The following is a 25898-nucleotide window of genomic DNA, read 5'->3' as shown; positions in this document are numbered from 1 at the left end:
TTCCTCTCAAAGTACAAAACCACTTAGATCTCGTAACCATGTTGTAGACTGGACATTTATAGTTGGTATAGCAAATACGAGGTTGGGGGCCAGCAGCCCTGTGACGTCACCATGTCATCCCAGTATTTCTATTTACTCTCTTCGGGTCAACTATCTAATACAAGCACCCAGAAGTTTGTTTCCCTTTGAAGATACATGCACCCTGCTCATGGGAAAGACACTACCACTTAGATCTTTTCTTTGTGATATTTACACTCACCTTTCGAGCCTCAGCAGAAACTCTGCTATGTGCTTGTCCTGTCAGTAGTCTGGGCAAGGTGCTGGAAGTGGGCCTGCACTGCTCTGACCTGGGCAAAAGATGCAAAGTGGTGAAGACTATGTCCCTGCTTCCTCTGCTTCTGTGTGGCTCTTTCCTCAGCTCCCACGGCCCTGCTGCCCTGCAACCCTCCTTCACTTCCCCCTGGTTGGATTTGATTGATGAGTGTCCATTTCCTCTCCTGTCCATCCCCGCTGAAGATCTGACTATGGCAAATGCTGAATCATGTAATGCTTCATCTCCCTCATCTTTGTTTGCTCTTTCTTCTTCGTCTGCACGCTCACATTCTTCAACTTTCTCCTGCTTCTCAGGGCCTTCTGGTCTCTCCAGATCTTGGATCAGCTTGTGACGAACCTGCCTGGAGTCCTGTGAGGAGGATACACAGACTATTTAGGTTGTTTCTTTTGTGAATTAAATAGGAAACATTTGAAAGAAAGTATTCTCCACTGTGACTTACTCATGTTGTACATTTCCAGGTAGTACTGTGACTCTACAGTAATGTATTTTGGATTGCAACTAGACAGTACATAACTACATTATCGTTATTGATCCCAGTGACACTTTGACAATTTAAAGTGACTACAAGGAACTTTCACCTTTTATTCTAGCAGCACATTTTGACAAAAGTGGTATGACACCAGTGCCTGCTGTTGTAGATCTTTGCTAGCACGTGCTGGTGGTGCTTTCATTTGTTTTGGAAGCGAGCGACAGAGACCACAGGATGGACTGCGATGAGCTAAAGTTTTTACATGTGATTTGATTTAAAAATAGAAGTCTTTTCGCTGATGGTCTCATTTGCTGTTACAGGTCATTTCTAATCATCAGAGGAATCACAAGACTGTTTCATAAACACTTAAAAGTTCCTCGTAGTCACTTAAAGGGTTTACAGGGAGTTTGATGAAGGTGAAGCTGACATTAGTTTCCTGTCCAGGACGTGTTATCGTGGTGCAGGTGGTTAAGTTGTAGGGACGTGGTTAGCCATTTATGCAAAGAGGAGAAATGCACCTCTCACTGGCAATAGAAATCTCTTTTGGCAAACACACAGTAAAAAGTGGATAACTTACAGAACTGTAAGTGAAAAGCAAAAGTAATATTACCAGTATTGTATTATGTAAAGTAATGTAATTACTTTTTAATGAGTACTATTTAATTTAACTTTTCAAGTAACTTGCCAAACACTGGACTTGATGCAGTCATGTCATGTCGGAAAAAAGGACAATGTTAAATAAATCCACTCCTAAAGCAGGGATTTCAGTTTGGTATTTCCGGTTGTGGTGTATACAGTAGTTGAATGTGTGTGTGTTTGTGTGTGGAGGTGAGAGAGCTGCCCTGGTAAGGTTGCCTTCATCAGTGCACAGTATAATTCTAATTGGCTTTATTAGGGAGCTTAAATCTAATACCAGCTCTGTGCGCTGCCTGAGGCTGTGTGTGTGTGTGTGTGTGTGTGTGTGTGTGTGTGAGTGCGCACCTCTGTTTGATGTTTACGACTCACCAGATCTCTCTCAGAATGTTTTTATATGTAACAGACATGAGTAGATGGACTAACACATCCCTATTACAGTAATAACACTACATTCCCTCCTGTGCCTCAGCCTTGTGCACCGCATTTCTCCAGTCAAAGCCCCAGTCAATAGGCAAAATACAGCATTTAGAGGTTCAAGTCCAATGAAGCAGCAGCACTGTAGCAACAGATGTAATGGTACAGACTTGAGGCAAGAGAAAAGCTGCATGAAACTGCACCGCAACATTTGACCCCATTTAAAAACTTGATACCAATTAGAGAGTTCTGGTTGTAAATAATTTAAGAGATCTCTCTCACTGAACACACACAAATAATTTTACGGGCATGCACCCATGTATGCATGAATGTGCGTGTGCGTCTGCACAACCTCACATTTTAACCTATGAACATATACGCACACTCCCGTGCACACACGGACACACAGACATGCACACACATAGACTCCACCATGCTCTGGAAACAGACTTTTTAATGAAGCCTTCCCCAAGTGAAAGTAGAGCAGAAATACATACTGGCCCATTTCTGCCTTGAGTTCAGCCTCCTCTCCTTGCTCACCCTCTCTCTCCCTCACCTTCTGCACATCATTTGTTTTATTCATGTTTCGTTGTCTTTCTCTGTTGTCTCAATGAGTTAAATCACAACCCCTAATTTATGGCTACAGGCAAAGACAATTCTACAAACAAACTGGCTGATGAGAGGGGCTGACGGAAAACATACGCGCCGAGCGGTGTGTGTAAATCTTAAAATGTCTGTTGCTGTCTTTTTATCTATGGTTATTTACATAAGAAATGACAACGTGCGTAAAAGAATGGCTGTGATGCAAAATGAAAAAGGCTGTGCACCAGAGGAGAGGGGAGAGAGAGACATGGGGGAGAGAGAGGGAGAGAGAGAGAGAGTAAATCCAGTGACACTGAGTGGGGAGCACTCAGGTGTGGTGAGAGGATTATACAAAACCCTGAGTATGAATGACAGTAAACACCTGAATGACAGAGAGATGGGGAGGGGCGGGAGCTGGTGTGTGTGTGTGTGTGGCTCTGGGTGATAGTTTAGCGCTTCTCACTTATATTCTGAGAGGTGAGTGAATATATTCACCACTTAATGCTTGAGGGCTGTGCTGTTTACTCAAGTGCAACTTGTTAAATTGTACCGTTCATTACTGATATGTTGATTTACAGCATACATAAAGAAAGTGAAACAATGAATGAAAGAGGATTTGAGAGGCAAACAATGGGTGCGTGGGAATGAGGATGTCAACACGGCAGGCGGGGAGTGTGGAAGAGGAAGATATCAATCAGGAGCGATCCTCTGCAAGAGTTGAGTTAGCAAGTGAGTTACAGATTGAGCTATACGGTATAACAGTAAGTTAATAAAAGGGCTATGGAGAAAGAAAGAGGAGGTATGTTTATCTTACTTGCACTGTGTTTTCTTTCTCTGTGCGCTCTGTCAGTAGGGGATTGCTGACAAGGTCTCTGAAGTGAGCTTCGGTTTCAGGGTGAGCACATTCTCTGTTCTCCTCTCTGCTCCCTGAAACACAAACACACCTCTCTCAGCACCTCCAATCATCAATTTGTCCTTTTGTTGCCGTGCTTAAACCGATCCTAAGCTCATGGTTCTTTATTTCATGGCTTTTCATTCGCCACATAGTGTTATTAAAACATCATTTAGAGCGAGGGAGTGTGTTGATTTCTCGTGCTCAAGGCATGTCAGACTTCTTATGCAATAACCGTACGCTGCTTTATCAATACGACCCTGTTGATGTTTCTTAACTTGCATGGTTGAATTGGATTAAAAGCTACTTTTTTTGCAAGCCATTAGCGGGAGTGCCAACACATTCACCCCCTCTTGTGGAACGCCCAAATGTGTTTTTAACCTTTGGCTTAAGGTTAAATTCAGAAGAGAGCGATGCATGTGGATTCCTAGATCTGCTCTTAGCGAAATCCCTCACCTCTAGAGCTATATGACTGTACAGCGCTGACTCTACATGAAGCGTGACCCCGTTTCCCCCATGGCGACCCCCTCCTTCCCCTCACAGCCTTGGAAGATAGAGGAGCACAGGGGAAACGCATGCCAAGGCAGTAGACACTTTTAAGCAAAGATTAAAGGTTTTTCTTTTTAATCAGTCATTTGGCAGCGATGTTAGCATTTCACCCTGGTGCGGCTAAGGATCAATTTTTAATGCTGCTGTGCAGAGAGCAGACAGGGTGATTGGCAAGAGAGAAGCTATTTACAAAGGATCTATTTACAAATTTCCATAGAAATATGCAGAGGGCACAATTGACATCTCTTACAGAATTTTAAATGAGCCCTCTCCCTTTTTTCACTTCGTCACGAGGCACGACCTCTGTGAGCCCCCGATGATCACTGCTCTGTGTGTGAGTGTATGAGTGCATGTGTGTGTCTGTGTTCACTCACATGTGCCTCACATGTAAGAATAATAAAGGCATCTACACCTCTCCCTTGTGTTGCATTGTGTTACAGTTCTCCATGTTGTGCTGCCAGGGGCTGGGTAACTAGGTCAATCAACCCTGGTGTAAACACATCATAAGAAGCCGCCAAGAACATGCTAATGACAATGACTCTTTTTAAATATATATCACTCCACTGTTTCCACTCTCCTATGCCACAAAAAGCTTTCTATACAGTATACAGTTTAACTCCTGGATGGATGTCAGGAAAGGAAAAGGAAAAATATTAGTAGGTCAGCTAGCCACACATATTAGATGTACTTAAGAGCTGTTTACCCTCCTCAGTAACAACTTCAGCAAAAGTCTAAAAAGTTGCAACCAAGTGATACAAAGTGTGTTTATTGTTGTGGAGATGATTTTACCACCAAGTAGTAATGAACTAACAGTCCATCTCATGTGTGTTAGATGGTGGCGACCTTAAAAGAGGTGCATGAAACAGATAGGACACAATTTCACACAAAAAGTGGGGTGAAAAGTGTTCGGACAAACCCGACAGTGCTGTCACCCCATGCATCAGTCTTCATATCCATCCATAAATCAATCCATATATCCATCCATCCATTATCCAACCATCCATTCATCCGCCATCCATTCATTCATGCAGTCAACCAGCCTTCCAGCCGACCAACCCACACACCATTGATCCAATGATTGACCCTGCACTGGGTGGATCAATACTCTCTTGAATGGCATCATTGTAAACGCTTAGGCAGAATGGCCAGGCGTTGTTTGTGCACTTCATTCTCAAGGTAGCAAGGCCGTGCGGGGCTCTAACCCGAGTCAACTCTCCTTTCTCTTCCGCTTATACAATCACAGCAAAGATAAAAGAGAGGGCATTGAAAAAGATATTGAGCAGTGAGCATGCTGTACACCTGCAATGAAAGGGACAGTGTCCATACAAAACTGCTTGTAATCACTTACGATTATTAGATACTGTAGACAAAGATGCCTGGAGATAGGGCAGGCTTACAGACACATAACTGTGCTATTAGACAGGCAAGCAGACAGGCGAGTAATAGCACACATTCAAACATTAATAGATGAAAGAAGTCTGATGGTGCAGCTCAAGTGCAGACTGAGGGTAAAATCAAACTGAACCATAAAACACTCGATGTAAGAAATGTAGGATTTCATACAAAGAATTGCTGGTTGTAGTCGGGGTATTCCTTAAACAATATTAAGCAGGAGGAGCACCAGCAGTATTCAGTAGACTCATGTTCAGTATATCACTGAGTAGCCTATTGTGGTTTAGTGTGCATACAGAAACCCTGCTGGGTTCGAGCTGCGGCCAGACCCTGGCATTAAATGACTGGGACTCTGACAAGTCTCCGAGTTCTGTCACTGCGGTTCACAGGTCTTGTTAGCCAAGGTGTCGGCAGCGGTGGAAATGACTGTGTGTGAGTGTGTGTATGTGTGTGAGGTGAGCATTAGACAGCGCTCCTACCTCCACCTCCTCACCTGACACCAGCAATAAAACTAAACAGGCCAAGGTGCTGTGTGTGTGTGTGTGTGTGTGGACATGCACACTGAAAAAAAGGGGCATGTGTGCTGCAGGGTTGTTGCTGCTGTCACCAATTTGCCGGGGCCTCAAGACGGGAGTAGGAGCAAGGTGACGGAGCTGTGGCTTGATAAACACAGAAGCCCTGCTTCGATTTCCCATCCAGTCCACTTTGGAAACACATGGCTCTTCTTGGGCGCTCTTGGCCCCGGGAAGAAGAAGGAGGAGGGGGCAAAAGGGAAGGAGGAAGGAGAGCCACAAGAGAGACACAGTGATAGGTGTGCAGTGAGGGAGATAGCAGTCAGAAGCATGGTTGAGAGAGAGTGGTTGGGAGAAGTAGAGAATGTGGTGTAGATAGGAGGTAGAAAGAGATGACAGGCCGAGTGGGATCAGGCGTATTGACTTGCAAAAAAAAATGACAGACCTTCCGTGCTTTCATAGATTTGAGTCATCCTCTAAACAACTTACACTCTCAAAACGATGCTTTAAAGGTAAAAAGAGAGACATGCAATCTCTCAACCTTGTCTTCTTAGTTCCTGCACTCTCTTTCTCTCTCATTCTCTCCATCTCTTTACCTTTTGCTTGGAAACAACTGACATCAGAAGTTTAAAGACCATTTCCAGTTGGAGGAGCAGATGCGCGTCAGTGAAGGAGGTGAGGCACCAAACTCCCCTCTGCCCCCCTAGAGAGTTAAGGAGATCACATTTTAACCCCCCCACCAAACCCCACCCTGCCTCTCCTCTCCTCCATGCCTTAATACCAACATAAGAGGACAAGTGTGGGCTCTAAGCACCAGTGATCAAACACGAGCGGCTGCTGGGTGCGCTAGGCTCAGGACGGTTGGCCTAATAGGATTGGAAGCCCCCAGGTGAGCCAAAGGACACCTCCAATCAGCCTGATTAGCCAAGGGCTAAGCGCCATTTCTAGCTACAGCACTGAGTGATGTACAGTGCTAAAAGGATCACATGGGTTGCGGAGAATGCAAGCAAGTCATGGAGTGTGGTGTCATGGTTGATGGTGCGTGTCAAAGTTTTGTGCGGGATTGATGGAGTTAAAAGTTGCAGTTTTAATGCGTCAGAGTGATCTTGAGATTTTGAGTGTTTGCTAATCATTATTAAGTTCACGGAGGCGTATGATGTGTGAAGCTGTGGAATAATCTTGTCTTTCTTGCTACTTATAAAAATAGTGCATGTTGTATACATGTCAACGCACAGCTTTAATGCAAGGTTGCACGTGCATAGGCACATTTAAATGTGAAGATCTGCATGCCGACTGTAATGACCAACTGTAACATTGTGTATGTTTACATTTACAGCAGTTTAAAACAGTTTTCAACTATTAAATGTTCTTAACTTTGCACTGTTTTGGTAATTTCCTTTGCATTATCTTTATAATTTTACACAATCATTTCATAGAGCTCAGGTCTTGTCTTGTTTATGTCGTCTTGTGTATTTCCATGAAGTCAAAGTTGGTTCTGTGTAGTCATGTGTTGCTCTACGTAGCACCCGGCTCACTGAGGAATGTTCGGTATATGGTTAAAATAAGAATTAAGTCACATAGTAAGTCTCACCATCCACACAATCACACATACTATAGCCTACATGCATGGACAAACACACATATAAATAACATGGCCAGATACACGCACACAAGTGCGCGCGCACTCACTCACACGCACAGACAGGCTTTTATAAACTCATCACATCCAAAAAACAATTACCAGAGACTGAGCTCATCACTGACTAAGCAAAAGTCATCCAGCGTGTAAAACACACAATATAATTAGCACACATCAAGCTGCTGTGTCCTACTGTGCATTAATGATGCTTCCCTCTGAAGTGAATTATGGTTTGATGAGTGAGAAAGTGAGTAAGGAGGGGCCTTGAGGAGGAGCAAGACATCATTTGGAGAAGGGGAAGAAGAGACGCCGGCGTGGCGAGTAATCAGATTCAAGACACGAATTCTGACTGGTTTACTTTCGTTGACCCGCCCTAATTGCCTCAAAAACAATCAACCCAACAGATATGAATATTAAGACATCCATGATAGATTACTCACATGTGGTGAGAGCCATCATATGCCAGGTACCGCAGGCCACATCAAACACCTGCATAAAATGAAAAACTGTTTTTAGACTTTAAAGCAGTGCAACATTTCAAAGCTCAAAGGAGGTATCAGCTGATAACTTTTCCCAAGATTCCCCACCAACTGGATTTTTGTATTGTGCTGAATCCAATAGAACTCCAATTAGAGAATAAAGAAGAGATAATGTTTAATAATTATTTTTCTTATCTAGAGGTAGCAGAGATGCCTAATACCTCTTTGGTATCTTTACTGTCTTAGAGTGGTGTAATTCCTGCTTAATGATGTCAGTGTTTTAAAAAGGAAGAGTAAGTAATCACTCTTAACTATAAACCAATAGGATATCAGTTAAGGACAGAAAGATTGATTTCATTGATCGGTCAGAACTTCTTAAAATCTGCCGTGGGTTTATTGGTACGAGTTTTTGCTTATTTCCAAAATGTGACAAGTCTGCAAGAAATGCAAGTCTCTATTTTTTTTTTTTTTCTATTTCTGGCATATTGCACTTCTAGCAAAAACCCCAATCTGTGACGTTTTCTTCAGCTGAGAGGCTAAACACCTGCTGTGACTTCATTGATTTGGGTGTGTTCAGGAGTGCTGCATATTGTAAACTTAACCTTTAAACATACATCAGCTTTCAGCCTTATGTGATTTAGTGAGGACCCTTAAAGAATGTATGCATATCCAACTTAAGCTCCTTTACTGAGAAAATCCTCAAACTTTTATCTTCTTGAGAAATGAGGAGCCTAGAAACATCATTTGTCCAGTGTTTACCCACCTTTCTGTCTGCCAGTGGAACAGGCTGGGGGGTCCAGAGCCTTTTGAGTCCTGGTTGTTCACTGACCCGGGACACACAGGGGATCTGACCCCAGAGGAGCAGCTCTCCACCTGCTGAAGACATAAACAAAAGGGTGAAATGTTCAGAGAGATACATAAAAAATGCATTTAATGTCATCTGGTCACATGTTTTATATCAAATCTTTTATCTCAAGTATTGAGATAGAAAGGGATGTATGAGGATGTGTATGTATTCGCTTAACATGTTTCTGACTCTCTCCAGTTTTTCCAGGCTGTGATCTTTGGTACCTGATCATATTTATAAAGGGACTTTTGGAACAACATTTTGTTGTCACGATGGCATACACGGAAATTACGGGGGAGACAGGGAGGTCTGGACCCCCCATTCTGAGGAAAAACAGAATCTTCCCCCTCAGTAGCATATATCATTGTAAACACATAATTCAAAATTATATAATAATATGCATTGAAAACACTTCTGCTAATTATAGATACAAAACAACTTGTTTTTAAGTTGTTTCTTTTTTAAATTGGGCCTTCCTTTGTCTCAGTGTCCACTATACCAACCCACACCTTCACACACATTAGTGCTTGCATGAGTGTCTGTGGAGCCATCGGTGGGAGTGTGTTGGTAGTGCTGGCTGACCTTCAGTGAGTAGCTACTTTACAGAAAAGATGCGTCCGACCTTTTTTATTTACTTTTTACATTTCTGCTACATACATTTAATACAACAGCATTTTGGCGTCCCCTTCAGGAATTGTTTTTAGGAATGTTTTTCTCTTTATTGTTCCCCCTAACAGTGAAATAAAATAAAATACATAAATAAAAACCTTTGCACGCAGGACTGCTAAGTGCCAAATGCAGCTCTTACCATTTAGAGGCCCCGGGGCCAGAAGGAAACCAGACCCCAGTCTACTAGAGATTAACTCACTCCTGAACCTTACAACTCTGATTTCCTCCGAACTCAAAAACAACAACACTGACCCTCAATTACGAACCGTTAAATGGAACTGAGAATCACATCCTGTCAGTTTGGTTTAGTTTAGAACAGGGAGTTTATGTACAGCACCGGATGAGACGGTAACCCCACCTACCCACACACACCACACACACACACACACACACACACACACACATACACACACAATTTCACCTGTCTTCGTGGCGTGCAAAGAACATTCACAGTTGGCACTTATCACAGACACACACACTCTTACACACACACTTTAAGCACTCACATACAGCAAACACTCAAGCATCCACTCACTCATGCTACCTCAGTCTGCCTATTTAAACCTGCCACTAATAAATTTATATTTACTGCCTGCTTTGAGGACTTTTAAATTATGGCGTACAATAAACCTGGCACACACATCTCAAAAGCTCTTCCAGGGGATGTTAAAGCAATATAGTAAGCAATTTTCCAAAGTGGATTACAAATTTCACATCCAGGTTTTATTACACATTACGATAACTTAACCACATCTAAATGTTCCGCATAAATGGGAAATATGTGCTGCTTAATATGCTATTTTTCATTTTTTAAGAAGCGCTTTGCAAACCCTGCCAAGCGAGGGAGCATGCTGGTTTGTGTGGTGGGGGAGTCAATAATCTTTATGAGGTGGATTTTAATTACAAGGAGATAACTGAGTATCCTCCTCACGGCAAGCCTCCATCAATCTCTATTCTGCATCAGGCTGTACGTAGCCTTGGCACGCACGCACGCACACACACACACACACACACACTTGCATCCACACACACGCAGATACCCTTTCAGACATGATTGATCAATCAATCAGTAATGTATTATTTTCATCTCAGCGAAGCAAACCTTCTAAAAGCATACGAGGCAGGCGTCGCAGAATGGTGTTTTACCACGCGCACAAACGCACACACTTACACTAACACACGCATGTACACACACACGCACAGAGCGTGAGATGACAGAAACACACACACGTACAGAGACGCTGGCAGGGTAATCCAGCTAAAAAAGGTTAAGACTGATGTTTTCCCAAAGAACGACGGTCTGTGAAAGGTCAGATCAATCATGTGCTAAGGATACCTCGTAAGCAATCCATAAAGAGCTTGTTTTAAATAATAACATTTTATAGATCACCTAAAGACATAACTGTACCACCGGCAGGTACGGCTTCACTTTCCAAATAGTCTCCAGTGCGCCAAGAATTCAAATGGGACCAAACTTAATCTGTTGACTGCAGTTCGTTTAATGAACCAGTGGCATTTCCAGCGAAACCTCGTCCACAGTGCCAGCAGACGTCTCTGTTCAACAATAGGCAATTCTTTTAACAGAATATTGCAGTACAGCAGTTGGCTGTAAATGTGCCCTGGTCTTGAAACAAGTACAATGCCTTTTCTCTTTAAGTGGCTGATGTTACATTTGTAGTGTAACCACTTTAATTCCAGCTGTCTGGCAGAAGGCAAGCAGCAATTGAAGGAGAAGTAGTTGCCTGACACTTTGTAATGGTGTAAATGTATTAGAGCTAGTTTTGTGGCAGTTCAATGGCTCTCCATGGAGCAGAGGGGAGATGAATCAGATGGTGGAAATTTCATACAAGTCAGAGAATAAAGAGAGATAGGAAGGTAAAAAAAAAGGTACTATCTGACTACCTGTTCTTAAATTTTGTCAGCAAAGAGGACTCTGGGTTCTGCTTTTTAGGAATTAGAAGGAAGAAAGCAGACTAGTGGAAAAGCTGATGTAAAGAGATGGCGTGCACCCTTATCTCTCATTCTTATTAATAACAAAGTAGCTACAGGGGTAGTCTGAAATCATAGCAGGGTAGTTTAGGGGATAGCTGTTGAACAACAAATCAATTCATTATGTACATCATCCATCACATAACACTACTGGGTGCAGTGTTGCACAATTTTGCTTGGTTTAAGAGATATTGCGAGCTAATGAGGTTGAATTTGTGCTCCGAGTGATGTCATTTGAGGACACTGAATCCTTGTAGTGTTAATTAAAACTCAATGAAATGATGTAGATGGAAAATTTGCATGGCTGAAAGCCACAGTGAAGGATACTGCTGGGAAAATGCAGTTTTCAAGTTAATAAGTTGTTATTATATTATGTAGGCTGAATATAACTTTTAAGGTTTTTTGCTTTAATATAGATATGTAGATACTGTACGTATAGATAACTATAGTGACATAACACATTTGGAGGCTGTAGTTAAGCTCAACACTTTCAGACCAACATAACACAGATGAGGTAAAGATAAAACCTCTCTCTGGGGCTACCACAGCAGGCTGGATGCCTGGCTCACCTGTGATGGCTGCACTGTAGCTGTCCCCAGCTTGTAGTCGTGTGACCTCAGCAAGCTGAGAATAGCTGAGAAGACAAGGAGTGGAGATGTGAATCCTTTCCTCTCCAAGCCCAAGCTGTCCCTGCGAGCAGAATAATGATACAGCGTCAGTGACAGGATTAAATAAAAGTTTAATCCCAATGATTTCATTTCTCATAGACACAACAGTTAAATACAGATACGCGGCATTTCACTTTTCGGGAAGGGACCATTTTCCCGTTTCGTGTGGCACCAGCAAGCGAGTCAGATCCAGACAATCTTTCATCTCATCCTCATACATACTGCCCTGCCATTCCTGAACGTAAACACGGTTGTTAGATTTGTCAAATAGGACTTGTATATCAACTCCAGGGTATCATAATTTAAGTGCATCTCTGTAAAGCCCTGTTATAATATCTGCTGTGTAAGGTTATATATGACACCAGCAACCAGCAATTCATCTTGTCTCAAATGGCTGTCATTGAGCAGGAAATACTGCTAAAAAAGGCACACTGCATATTTCTTCCAGCAGCCCAAAGTCTGCTGTGTTTCATGTTTCATTTACCATCATGTATAACTACCTGGCGATGCAATTCCTCATCGATGAGCGGGGCTGTGTGTAAAAAAAAAAAAACTGCTGAAACACAGAGGCTTAATAACTGTAGCGTCTCACGCAGTACAATAGACTGTGTTGTCCCCAATTTACATCTCTTTCTTTGTGTAACAAATGGTGAGTGTGTTTAGTTTGACTTCTCACAGCCGTCCTGCTCCTCTCTCTCCTGCGGAGATAAAGGGCTTTCTGCACTGTGCTCATGTGCACATCGGCATGCCCTGGCATATGTTTGAAAGTGAGCACAATATGTGTGAGTTTACATTTGAGTGTGTGTGCGCCAGGCACTAATCTGGGTCTTTAATTGCTTATTCGTATGTGCGCTACTGTGAGGATTTGTAGATGCGTGGCAGCATATGTTCCTGCTGTGAGTGTGTGTGTTTATGTATTTATAGGTGTGAGTGTTTGTGCTTCCATCAGAGTGCGCGTATGCGTAAGTTTACTTGCATTTAGGTACAGGTAAGTGAGCAGATGTGTCCATACCTGAGTGTGTGCACGTGTTTGTGTGTCTGCATGTGTTTATACTTGTATATGTTTGTGTGTGTCTGAGTGAATGAGCACTGTCAGGTGCTGCTCCATGCTGTGCCAGCTGCATCTGGAGCCATCTGTGTTGGGGCTCAGTGGGAGGGGAGCGGATGACTTTAATGTACTTGAACCCCAGACAGACCTTTCCCAGACACTCGTCAGTATGAAACCAAGACAACTGGGCCCAGTCAAGCTGAACCGGCTGATCTGGGTGGTGAGCAGGAGACAGACGCTTTGGTTACACTGTAACCCCCGGTCAGACTCACTAGGGAACCTCTGGCAGCCGGATACACACAAACACTGGAATCTGTTTGTTTCAATGATAGAATAGTAGTGTTTTATATCAGAGGACACTCTCACCTTTTCTTAGCTGTCAGGGTTCTGCTGCCTACTTTCTACAGTGTAATCCAGGTTAACTTTTTCCACGGGTCTGTTCGCCCTACAAGTTTGAGTTTGTCCAATCTCGTATGTGTGTACGTACTCAACAAAATCAGAAGAGTTACAAGACTTTGGACTTGTTTCATCACTTTTACAATTCTCTCACAGGATTTAGTTTGGATCTGTGGTTGTATTATTTATGTAGTCAAAACTGGCAGCATACTAAGAGACCAAACTTTTAGGCTAGTGTTGATTTTATAGGTTTTCTTTGAGGTGAGCAGGACTTCTTTTGATGTTTATTTTTTTCTCAGGTAATGCATACAAATGTGTTGCAAGAATTGTTGAATGAAAATATACTCTATTTCTTTTTAAAATCCAGCTAATGTTTGCACTTTTTGGTTATGAATTTCTCACTTCAGTGGCACAATTCTTTATTTTTGAGACAATTTATAGCAAGAGCTGTCCGCAAACCCCTGCACACAAAAATACATGCATCTGCGATGTTAAAATGTATTTTAAATGCTTATTTCAGTCTAGCACTGAAACATCGCAAATAAATGTATCTTTCAGTTTTGAAACAATTCATAAAACATATGCTACTAACCAAATTCAGACTTGGGTTTTTCCTTTATTGACTCGGGGCTTGACAGTCAGGACTTGTGATTTCCCCCTCTGTCACACTCACATAATAAAATAAAGCAAGATACCCATTCGAAATGACAACTCATCACTTCACCCACAAAACTAAGAAGAGTACAGTATATCAACACACAATCTTCTACCACAAAGAGATCACAGGGGCCTTGTAATGATCTTGCAGCAACAATATGATTAGTGAAGCACAAAATCAATTAATGCAGCAGTAGAATCAATAGGTGTCTCTCAGCATATATGTCCTGCAGTTAATTAATAAACAAAAAGGACATTAAGCAGCAGAGCAGCAGACTGTGGCAACGACTGTCATCAGTCACAACGTGTGTACTGATGGCATCAGCAGGAAGGGAAAGGGAAAACACAGACAGATATAAATGTGAGCACGGTGAAATACCAAACACACCCACAGGCAAAGATGCGCACTCTATGTACACATACATTTGAGAGCATGAGCATGCATAGACACACTGTAATGTACAAATGCACTCATGCATGTGCCCTTACACACTTACACAAACATAGGCATGTTTTTTTTCATCTTCTCTTCTTTCACACAGAGAGCATTCTGTAGATTTGTGGTATCAATAATCCTCATTTGAGTCTACTGCAGCAGCCCAGACCATATTAGCATCAATTTGGAACAGACCCAGGGTTCGATGAGGCCTGAACTGTGTTGGAACCAGGCCCGGGGTTTCCACCATCACCAGGCCGGCTCACTTATTATTTACCATGCCTGACGAGAAACCCTCATCATTACATTACAGACAGAATTGCAATCGACAGACTGAATGGCCACACTGATCTAAAGCAATACCTCAGATATACATAAACACTTGGTACACACGATCGCTGCCCGGTGTCTAACAAAACATTTCACAGTGTGAACAGCAACAATATTAGACACAAACTGTGTCAAAAAAAAGTGAAAGAAAAAGTGTTTGTGTTTAAGTTTCATGTAATCTGCTCTTGTTATTCTGAGTTGGTGTAAGAATGTTGCACACTTCGTTTTATTATTATTATTATTATTATTATTATTATTATTATTATTAGGGGTTTCAGGCATGTGTGGGCTAAACACACTCATTGTTAAAAGACAATCAGACAAAAACAGGAGACCTCCATTTTAGAGATGTGTTTTGTTCACACTGCTCTTCTCTTCCAGTCCTAAATTCTTTCAAGACTTTCAAATAATTTTTCAAGGACACATTTTGGTTTTAGCTTTACAAATCATTCATGATGCAGTCTAGTATTGTCAAAATATTGATACATGTTAATTCTTCTTCATTTTTCACAGTATTGATACACCAGTACAGTACTAGCACAGTTTTTCACTCTCCTCTCTGACAGCGAGTTGGCAGATGCCCCGCTGTAGTGCCCACATAACCCCAAGTCCAGAGATACATGAACTTAGAGGCTGTTGTTCTTAACACACACTACACAAGCCTCGTTACATTAATCCTTTAATTAAAACCTAAAATTTCATGCCCTCGTTATTGTGTCAATTTTTCCCCACGGTATCGAACATATCAATATTTTCAAGGTATTTCATTGAAGTTCAAATTCCAGTATTGTGACAACACAAATGCACTTTATCATTCACTTTATATGAGAGACTATTTTCTTCCCATGCTGTCTACCTCATTATTAAGGCTGCTGATCCCATTAGAAGTCTACTGGATGTTATGTCAATTATGTCAACTCCCCGACACAACTTTAGCAGACAGTTGACCCTGTTATCACACAGCTGACATTTGAAATCGAGACATGAGTCGAGACTGCAGATCTATTGGTCTGTGTTATGTTTACGGCATCAGTGACGCAGTTAGACTGGCTTACTAGTTAATCCAATAACCCATAATGTGAGGTTATATTGACAATTAAGATATGAGAAGTTTAGATTGTGTTATTTATTCAAAAGAGTACACATAAAAAGTGATTGTTTTCCCCTCACAACACCACTTTTAGTTCTCCTGCTTGCTTTGACACTTGCTACCTCCATTATGCTGTTACCATATTGATTCTGGCTGTGGCACACGCTCTCTGACATCATTCAAATTCCTTCTCACCTCAATCATGTGATACAGCGCAGGCCGTCCGTCTTTTAGTCTCAATAGGAGGAAAACAATGAGATTTCTATCTGTAATACTATTACCAGCCGTAATAGGGTTAGAGCTGTCTGGGTTTACCTTGGTAAAGCAGCGGAAAACTTTATTAGGTTTAAGACCTTTTGCTTTTCTACTTTTTCTGCTGCTACTGATACATAAGAGCCTTTAAGCCCCAGAGAGACGAATGTATCAGCTTAGTTGAAATAGTTCAAGATGGCCTCTCATCTCCCTTCTTCTCCAGTGGCAAACAAAGTGTTATCTTTCAGGTGGTGGAACCTTTCTTATTTTTCTACGTGTTGACGGGAGTAGTTTCGGTGTGGCACTGTGCAGGCTGATTACAGGGGGAGTCTTAATCAGGTGGTGCAGTCTGCTCGGGGCCCCTGGGGCCGCGAGTGTGCTACATCCTGTCAGACTGCACAGAGAAACAATCAATCATCAGAACGGCTGCGAGACAGAGGAGAGAGAGAGGGCAGGAAGATAGGAGAGAGGAAGAAGAGGAAGAGGAGAAAGAAAGAACATGATGAGGGGAGCGGGGAGGAAGAGACGGTGCCCTTGCAGTGACTAACATGGAGTTATAAAGACACGAGAATACCTATGAAAATCCAATAAGTCTAGTTAGACTAGAAGCCACCCTGCATTGTAAGAGAGAAGTGTGGAAGCCAAGGCCATGTCAGAGCTCATAACAACTGATGTCTTACATTTTCATTGCTCTCCCCCTGTCTCCCTAACCTTCACCTACATGTTTGTTTCATTGCCCTGGCAAAGCGTCATCCTCACTGTCATGTTGTAAAAGTGATCAGACTTTTGGCCGTGGTTTCAAACGACCTCACAGATAAACACAAAAGCCAGGAAGAAAAAGAATCAGAGAGAGAGAGAGTGAGAGGGAACAGAGGGATTGAGGTGGGCCTAGGTTTTACACTCTCTGGGCTCTGTCTGAAGGCTGTGTAATGATGCGGCTCTTTAAAGACAGTCTTAAATGAAAGGCCAGAACAATCCTCGGTGACAGGTGGGATTCTTTATCTAACAGAGGAGGAGAGACAGGACAGGGCCAACAAACACACACACACACACGCACACACACACACACACACACACACACACACACACACACACACACACACACACACACACACACACACACACACACACAGAGCCTCACATACTTTTGGCTACACACGTTCAAAGGGGCATGCACATGCATAAACTACAGTAGATTCCACGAAGAGGATTTCCTGCTCTGTCCATGTGAAGCAGCGGGGCTAAAATGGACAAATAGCAGATCCCATAAAGGTGATTTATAGAATTTAAAAAGATGTGCGTTCTTGGCACACCATGAAGGATATTAAGTGCTCGAAGGGAGGGCTCGGACACAGATCCCTCCAAAACCTTTTAATCTCCACTCTGGAAGAAGAAAAAAATATCTTGAAATGTCTCAAAAAATGGAGGAGAGACAGAGAAAGAGAGAGAACACTGGTGTGATATGAAAAAAGTCCAGTGTTGTTCTTAGTATGCCTCTCCTGGCACGGCCAAAAGTGGAAAAATGTTTGGCTCACCTCTTGCCCCATCCCCCAGGAGAAGATATTCCCATCATCTGAAAAGAGAAAGAGAAAGATAGAGAGTGAGAGAGAACATGGTAAACCAACAGTCTGCAAACATTTTAAGAAAGGCAACAAAAATGAAGCCTGTGGTTAAAATAGAAAAGACGAAGAAAAAACAAAAGCGGAGGGTGAGAAGGGAAATGCGCAGCTGACAAAAGTGGCTCAAGCATCATACATCAAGCACTTGTTACCTCTCCCGGTGCTTGTGATTGCACATGACTGCAAACAAGTCAGTGATAAAAATCTGAAGAAAGATGAGACCGATCGGGCTGGCTTTAAAGATCATCAATCACAGCCCTGTAAGCTCAGATATTATTAGTTCAAGTAAAGCTGCACTCTTCCATTTTATGGACATCATAAAAGACTTTGGGGGGGTGGAGGTGGAGTGGAGGAGATCCCCCAGTGTTTTAACTAGGACCGGGATGGATGTGTTTGGAAAAGCAGACCGGATGGATGGACAGCTCTAATGTAGTAGCGCTAAATGAATCACTCACACTGCACCAGTTCCCCAGGGGAAGGAATGTGGGATGGGAGTGTAAGGCCCCACTTACAATATGTTAGAGTAAGAACAAGTGTATGGTCAGAAAGGGCTAAGCATGTTTGTGCTGTGTCATGTGTGTGTAAGTGCGCGTGCATATGACCTCTTAGACGCTTGTACTGAACTTTAGTCTCATATATACATCACCAGAATAGAATCTTTAAATTCCTATAGTGATCTATCCCCGGAGAGATACATCAGACAAAATAAGTCTGATTCAAGATGGTAATAACAGGTGCACACAGTGTGCTCAGTTTTACTGTCAAAATGTGACATCTTTATTAATCTCCTGACGGGGACCTATTTTGGGATAAAGAGAATCATAACGTGAGTGATGACTAATGACAGTTTGTTGAAACATTCATGTGGTCTTGTACAAGTTTGTAAACATATTCACACCCTAAAGACACATAAAAATGACTATAGCAGATCCAAAATCAAAAGAGGTGTGACACATTGAGACCTCCAACAAGTACATCAGCATCGTGACTTTGAAGACAAGTTATTGTTGTCAATATCAACAGGTTTTTGGTCCATGAAGAGACCTTATTGGATTTTTAACCTTAAAATGAGCTCCCTAAAGAAGATGAACATGTCATGGCTTCAAGATTACTACATTAGATGTTTAGTTTTTAGGGTAATGAACACATTTGCGTAATCAGCATAATAGGAAAGGATCTTGTTGGTATATGCATTAAAGGGTGTGAACCCCGACCCATGATAACTAACATTTATTTCTAAATGAGGCACATCAAATCATCTGATGAAGAGCCATACCTTCTCTCAAATGCAACCTTTTTTCCATCAGCTGTTAAATGCAAAACTACACTGAGTATAAAACACTATGATCACTAGGAATACCTGTGATTCATTCAAATGATACTTTCTAGTCTGAAATTTGTGTCAGTCCATACCACTGCTCCCCGAGTAATCTCTCCATTTTCAATTTCACTTATTCCTCACAACTTTTTTTCTTCCTCTCTCTCTCTCTGCCTGCCAGTAAGGACATAAAGGCCAGTGTGAAGTCCATCACTGCTCGGTGAATAGCTGCCCTTTGTGCCTCAGAACTTAATTCACGGGCTGAAAGGACCCCCAGCCCTGCTTTAGCACCTCTGTGTGCTGCCTGATTTAAAAGAGTTTGCATGTCCACTGAAAGCCTTCTGTTGGGTTAAACACACCAGGTTTAGTCAACTTTTGAGGATTTAAAAATCAAAGGGCTGACCGATATGAAAGCAGCATTCCAGTTTATAAAATGTGTTTACTAAGATTCTGGTGCAGACAGTTTTTTCACTGTCACTAATTTCTATACTTGTTGTTTTCATGGTTTCCTTCACCCCCTCACCCCGCCATACATTATAATTTTAACCCAAAGCAACCTCATTTGGTGTCACAGCCAGCTCATGGCAACAATGTAATTTGGGGGTTGTCCAACAAGAAAGGACTTCCAAATTTCCATTTCGAGCAACATAAATTTTCTTCTCTCCTACTTTGGCATTTGTGGTTTGCAGAGGGCATCAATAACACACCAACCTCTCTCACTTGCTTTCTCTCTCCTCTCTCAGAGACCCTTGCTGGGCTTGTTAGGCCTGACACTGGCACCCTAGTGAACAAAAGGAGTGCACGGCTTAGGGCTGCCCAGGAATGTCAGCGGGTTCACATTTCACATGCAGATGCGTGACCCCAGAGCCCTTTAGTGGGAAGGTGCGCTTTAACCTCACAGAGAAGCAAGAGGAGGGGAGATGGGGGGTAAGGGGCACCTTAAGGGGAATCTGGGATGGGGGGAAGGGGTACAAAATAAGAATGTGAGTTTGCACCGCTTGCATCTGCTCTTAAGCTATAAGTCTGTCTCTTCTTTCTCTCTTTCCAAAAACACTGATGCACACTGTTAAACTCCGCTGATGTACCTTATAGAGTATCATAATTGTCGATATTCTGAACACTTGTCAGAGCCGTCTCCTTTATGTGTGATCTGCGATGCGCCCCCTCTCTTCCCCCTACTTCGGAACACATGAAAGCATTAACTTTTAAAGTGCATACTTAAGATTTTTCCCCAAATAATTGAAAAAGCACAATGGGAGGGGTTATGTAAGGCAAAAGTACTGTGAGCTCTGCAAAAGAAACCAAAGCTACTGTCATCTGCTCTCTGTAGGCCCAGGCAGGCACAGTTTCAACTCAAGGGCTTCGCATTTCTGTAACTTGTTCTCCTTCCCTTGCTGCTCTCCCTATCCTAACTCTCTCTTTACCCGTTTGCCTCTCCCCCCTCTAGTTTGCTCTCGATAGTGGAAACTTCAAAGACAACAAGATCTTCTGCAAAAGCATGAAACTTCAAGATCGTTGTTTGTTTTGACCCCGTAGCCCCTTGCTACAACCCTCCACCTCGCAAGTCCTGCAAAATACATGAGGACGAGAGACCAAATCCAGAGCCCCTCCCCCCCCCCATTCTTCCATGCGCTACTGTTGTGTAACTTTTGTAGAAAGCAGCTCTGGCATATGGCACTGCATTCTACTACAATGACCTCACAAAACTGATGACAAAGTACAATAAGTTTCTTGTTAGGCAGGGGAGTACAAACTTTTCAAATACATTTTATATATTCCACTCAGAAAATGAAAATAAAAATCAATACCACACAAACTTGTGCACACACACAGTGGAGACGTGCACACATTTATGCTTCCACACTGACTCATCTGGCCTGGCCTCTGTAGGTGTTTGGGCTGAGGATTGGAGTTCTGATTTCGTTTTTGAGAAGTACAAAAGGGATTCATCTAGCAGCAGTTTGCTGCCTCCAGCCAGGCTCAGATCTGTCATAACAAGGAAATAAAGACAATAAAACCTTACAGAGCTTTAAAAAAAATATAATGTTTACAGTTACCTTAAAAATGACGAGAATGGAAAATCAAAAGAGGCCACTCAAGTTTGTAATATTCTCTTGTCATCGTGTAGAACAATTACGCTTGGATCAGTACAATGTGGTTGACCTCAGAGGATGTATGGGTGGGTAAAACCTGACCTGCCATTCACTCAGACATGTGAATATACACAAAGACTTATTATATCTTGAACCTCTGAGAGATTTATTCTGATGATATGCAATACTCGTGTTTGAAACAAACAAACAAGAGCGATCATATAACCAGTCTTTAAAACTGCATTTCTAATGTTGTTAACCTGTTATCCAAAACACTGTCGCAATCGTATGATTGCCCATTTCAATGCTTCAGAGATTCTATTCTGCAAAGAGATTAATCAATATTCATGTCATAGTGCTTAATTGTTTATCTGCATAGTGTATGTGTGTGTATGTGTGCGCTCTGTGTTTAGCAGTTCTGCCCTCTAATAGTTGAGACATCTATAGCATTCACAGCAAGGCCAGGGGAGCAAGGGAGCAATCCATAGGCCTGCGTAGCCATGGCAACTAAACAAGGAATAGGCTAGATGTCAGGCGAGCATGGCTAAATTACCCATTAGAGAAAGCAGGAAGGGGAGAGAGGGAATACTGGTCAGGGCACAAGAGGCTAATGGGGAGATAAGATGGCCAACATATAGACTACACACATACACGCACACACACAAAACGATGGGAAAACAGATAGGGGTTGTCACATAAAGGTGCCGGCACAAACACATACTGAAATAGGAAAATACAATTAAATGTGAACAATCTCTCTCAAATAGACATACAAACACAATGCACACACGTATTAACACACTCATAAACGTATGCCGATATGTACATATAGGCAGCTACATGTACACACGCACAAAACAATGGACGGCCACATGTGTGTGCGCAGACACATACAGGCATCGAAAGGGCACGAAGGGAAGACAAAATGGTTTTAATAAAGACGCCCTCTTGGAGAGGTTGCTTGTGAATGTGAGGGAGATGTATTTATAGGAATCCTCCTGTGAGATCCTCTGTGCTCAACCTCAGATTTGTGCAGGAGAGAGAGAGAGAGAGAGAGAGAGAGAGAGAGAGAGAGAGAGACTGTGTTATAACCTGTTTCTTCATCGTAATCCTTGATGCAAGGCCTACTCCTTGAGTCTATACTAATGAATAAAAGAAGAAAGAAAGAATCGGTGTAAGTATCTAAACCATTGCAAGAGTGAAAAGGTAAAAGGGGATTGGCCCGATGGTTCATTCCTGCTGTGCACATACATGTAAGCACACACATACACACACAAGTATCCAAACAAGCTCACGTACTCAGAGTGTGAACAACACAGCCTGTGCATGCACGCACGCACACACACACACACACCCCCTGACACACAACCCCTCCACACACAGAGTCAGGCAGGCAGGCTTCTCCTGACTTTAATGCTGCACATTCATTTGCATGCGCCATAATTAGCGTCAGGCACACAGAGGCTGGTCCTGGGGGAGCTCTGTGATAACCGCTTCCCCTTCTATTAGGGCTCTCATTCCAAGAGTGTCAGACATTGCACATCTTCATCGCGGGGCCTGCAGCACATTGGCTCAGCGGAACCTCTGCTGCTGTAGCTACTGCTAGAGCATGCAGGAGGAGAGGCAAGACGGCGGGTACAAGGGGCTTGAGAAAAGGTGGAGGAGGCTAGACTTTGTGGATGGTGGGTAGGGGGAGGAGGGGACAAAACGAGGACTGAGAGATGTAAAGAAAGAAAGGGGATGAGGTGATAAGTTTGGAAGACAAAGAGAAAGAGGGAAAGAGAGACAAAGAGAGGTAGCGCATGGCAAAGGCGGTTGCACATTGTGCAGCAGACAGACAGCGAGACAGGCTGGACAGAGGTAATGAATGCAGTTATTAAATTGTTTCAGCTGCAAAGAGGTCTATTCTTATGCCATTATAAAGGGAACAATTTATCCCCACTGATCGGCCCTGTCTCCTTTCTCCTCGCTCACTTTGATCTGCCAGCATATTGCCTTGATGTGTCCTATTCAATAGCGAATCTGGGGCAATTTTAATGCTTTTGTACCTCGCCACCGCTCCACTTCTCCCTCCCTGTTTAAAAATAGCTGTTAATTATAAGTGCAGTTTAAATGTCTCTAGTGACCCAGAAATGCAGGTTGGAGTGAGAAGAAGGGATTGAGCATCTCCAAGTTTAAAAAGAGCGAGACACTATTTCTTTCCCTCTTTATCATGCTTTCTTCAATCTCTCCTTTCTCCTCTCACCCCCCTCCCACTTCTTTGTCTTCTCCATTCACCTCCCCTCCGATTCTGCTTCTCCATTCCTTTAGTGCTCCTCCACATTTCTTTTTCCCCATCTCCCGCTCTCTCTTCTCCTCTGTGGCGTTTCTACGTCTCGGTGGGAGTGAGCAGGGCTAGAGGATAGGGGATTCAATTCTTTCTCTCCAACACACGAGAGAACTGCAGCGAGACATCGGAGACCATGGCTGTGAAACCGCTTCAGTGTGCAGATTGTATGTGCGTCACACCGAGTCTTTGTATCTCTCTCCTCAACTTCCTCCTCTTATGCAGCCGCAGGAGTGGGATGTTGAAAGGAAAGGCATGTGAAGGTGCGCTAGGTAGCGCAGTATGAGGCAGAGGCGCAGAGTATACCTGTGGGGAAGAGAAGGGGCTGCGCAGGGACCTGAGGTGTGCACCTGGGGGGTGCAGTGTTATAAATAAAGCATTAGCCTCTTGAAGGGAACAGAGATGTGAGGGGCTGTCTCTGCAGCTCTCTTTTCCCCACTAACTCTTACTAACAGTTAACCCGCAGGCATGTACATGTGCTCCTTTCATCGCTGAGAAGGTACATATAATCGTACAAAAAAAATCACTAAGAGGTAAACTGTGGGACTCTCGTGTCAAAATCTGGGCACCACTTCATCTTTAGGAGAGGTCAGAAATAAACTTCAATCACATCAGTGAGCGGCTGACATGACTGGTGGATAGACTCAATCATCTCCTTGTGGTTGCTCCCTGGAACTGTGTGAAATAAAGTCTAAAAGTTGTAAAAGTGGCCAACACAGTGTGAAGTAATGGAAAAAAACAAAACAAAAAGGGGAGGTTTGGTAGTTGTGGTAAATCACAACACAAGGCTGTGTAGGCTGAAAGTTGACTTCTGAGCCCTGCACCATGGTAACATTGAGATTTAAAAGGCCCCCCACCAGAGAACAAGAAACAGTAGTGCGTCCCCTCAGAGTTGCCGTAAGGCAGGAGTTGGTGTTTGTGACATATGGGAGAGAAAATGAGATGAAGTTTGTTGCTGCTCAATGTACTAATGTTACATCTCCACGCCCGCTTATTGTTATCGTATCAAACCTGCTACCTGCTGTTAGGTGAACCCAAGACACTCGGTTACATTGTTGGCACCGGTGTTCCTTTTCTGCAGGCTGCTGTTAGTGTGTTTCTTTCAATCATACTGCCGTAATTTGTTTTGTTGACTACTCAGCTAACTTTGGTTTCAAGCTTCAGAGGCTGAAGACAGCTGAGTTATGGACATGTGATGCAGACGTGAGGACCCTTTTAAACCTGGCATGGGGATGTATGTTGGACACCCGCCAACTACAATGTCATCATCTATCACAGTGTTTCACTGTGTACAGTGTCAATTCAGTAGTCATTGTTATTTACCATAACATCATAATAATAACATGGGCAACTTAAAGTGTCCTATAATACGAAACACGTTGCTCCTACACTGAAGCCTTGTCTCATCTCCATTACATTGCGGTACTTTATGAATAGGTATAGTTAAAAATATGACACATAATGGTGTTAAAGTCTCAAAGCCATAAATGATGCTGCATGTGCAGTTGACATATTTAAAACTGCTTCCGTTTTGTCACGTAGTAAGGAGATGACACAAGAACTAGATTCAAATCCATGTTGTTGACAAATATGTGTAGCACACTGAACCCCACTGACAGAAGCAGTGTGACACTGTTCAAAGTTTCGTGGTCTAACACTGTGTTTCTTTCAGTACTATCCCACACTGAGCCGTCCTTAAACAGCGTTCTGCTGGTTGGCCTGATTGTCTCCTGCCCTTGACTCAGGAAAGGGCAGGAGACCTCAGAGCACTTCAATCATCACAGGGTCAAGGTCAGGTGTGTGATTATTGCATATCAGATTCTTAAGCAACTTCATTTAAAAATAAATTAGCTTGACAACACATTATTCTGTCAGCAGACACGCTGGTTGCACCATTTGAGGTACGTGGCTATAGAATTGAGATCCTATTCGATCTTATGTTGAAATTTATGCTCACTTTATTGTTCACACAAATCCTGCTGCAAACAATGGCATGAAACTGATTAGCAACACTTGGTGAGAATATGAGAATACTAAGGATATTGTGAAAATTGCTCTAAGCCAATTAACTATTCTGTTCCCCACTAATACTCTTATCTCATGTTCTTTTCTTCCCATTCTCAAGGTGTACGTGCCTCAACCTGTCACTAACCATTTGAAATGCTACACAACTGTGTATTCTTTGACTGAAGGAAGAAATAGTGTAATTTTCTTTCTCATTTGTGTCAGTTGCTTATCCTAAGACCACTAGAACGCCGCCGG

At 42.7% G+C, this 25898-nt stretch overlaps 1 protein-coding gene across 1 annotated transcript in view; it reads right to left on the bottom strand.

The window, feature by feature from the left end:
* The window catches only part of LOC311261909 (serine/threonine-protein kinase Nek9-like), a gene marked incomplete at its 3' end in the record, with an annotated part of 297004 nt that overhangs the window by 553 nt on the left and 270553 nt on the right, over positions 1 to 25898 (bottom strand). Inside the window, exons 9-14 of the mRNA XM_084360923.1 lie at positions 17816 to 17853; positions 11973 to 12093; positions 8662 to 8771; positions 7860 to 7908; positions 3250 to 3362; positions 260 to 682 (exon numbers count right to left, since the gene is read on the bottom strand). Of these exons, the coding sequence (XP_084217049.1) occupies positions 260 to 682; positions 3250 to 3362; positions 7860 to 7908; positions 8662 to 8771; positions 11973 to 12093; positions 17816 to 17853 (854 nt within the window). The remainder of the gene's footprint in view (positions 1 to 259; positions 683 to 3249; positions 3363 to 7859; positions 7909 to 8661; positions 8772 to 11972; positions 12094 to 17815; positions 17854 to 25898) is intronic.

Source organism: Pagrus pagrus (genome assembly GCF_965226575.1).
Source record: "Pagrus pagrus genome assembly, chromosome: 8".
Taxonomy (NCBI): domain Eukaryota; kingdom Metazoa; phylum Chordata; class Actinopteri; order Spariformes; family Sparidae; genus Pagrus; species Pagrus pagrus.
This window is presented reverse-complemented; position numbering and strand designations above follow the sequence as displayed.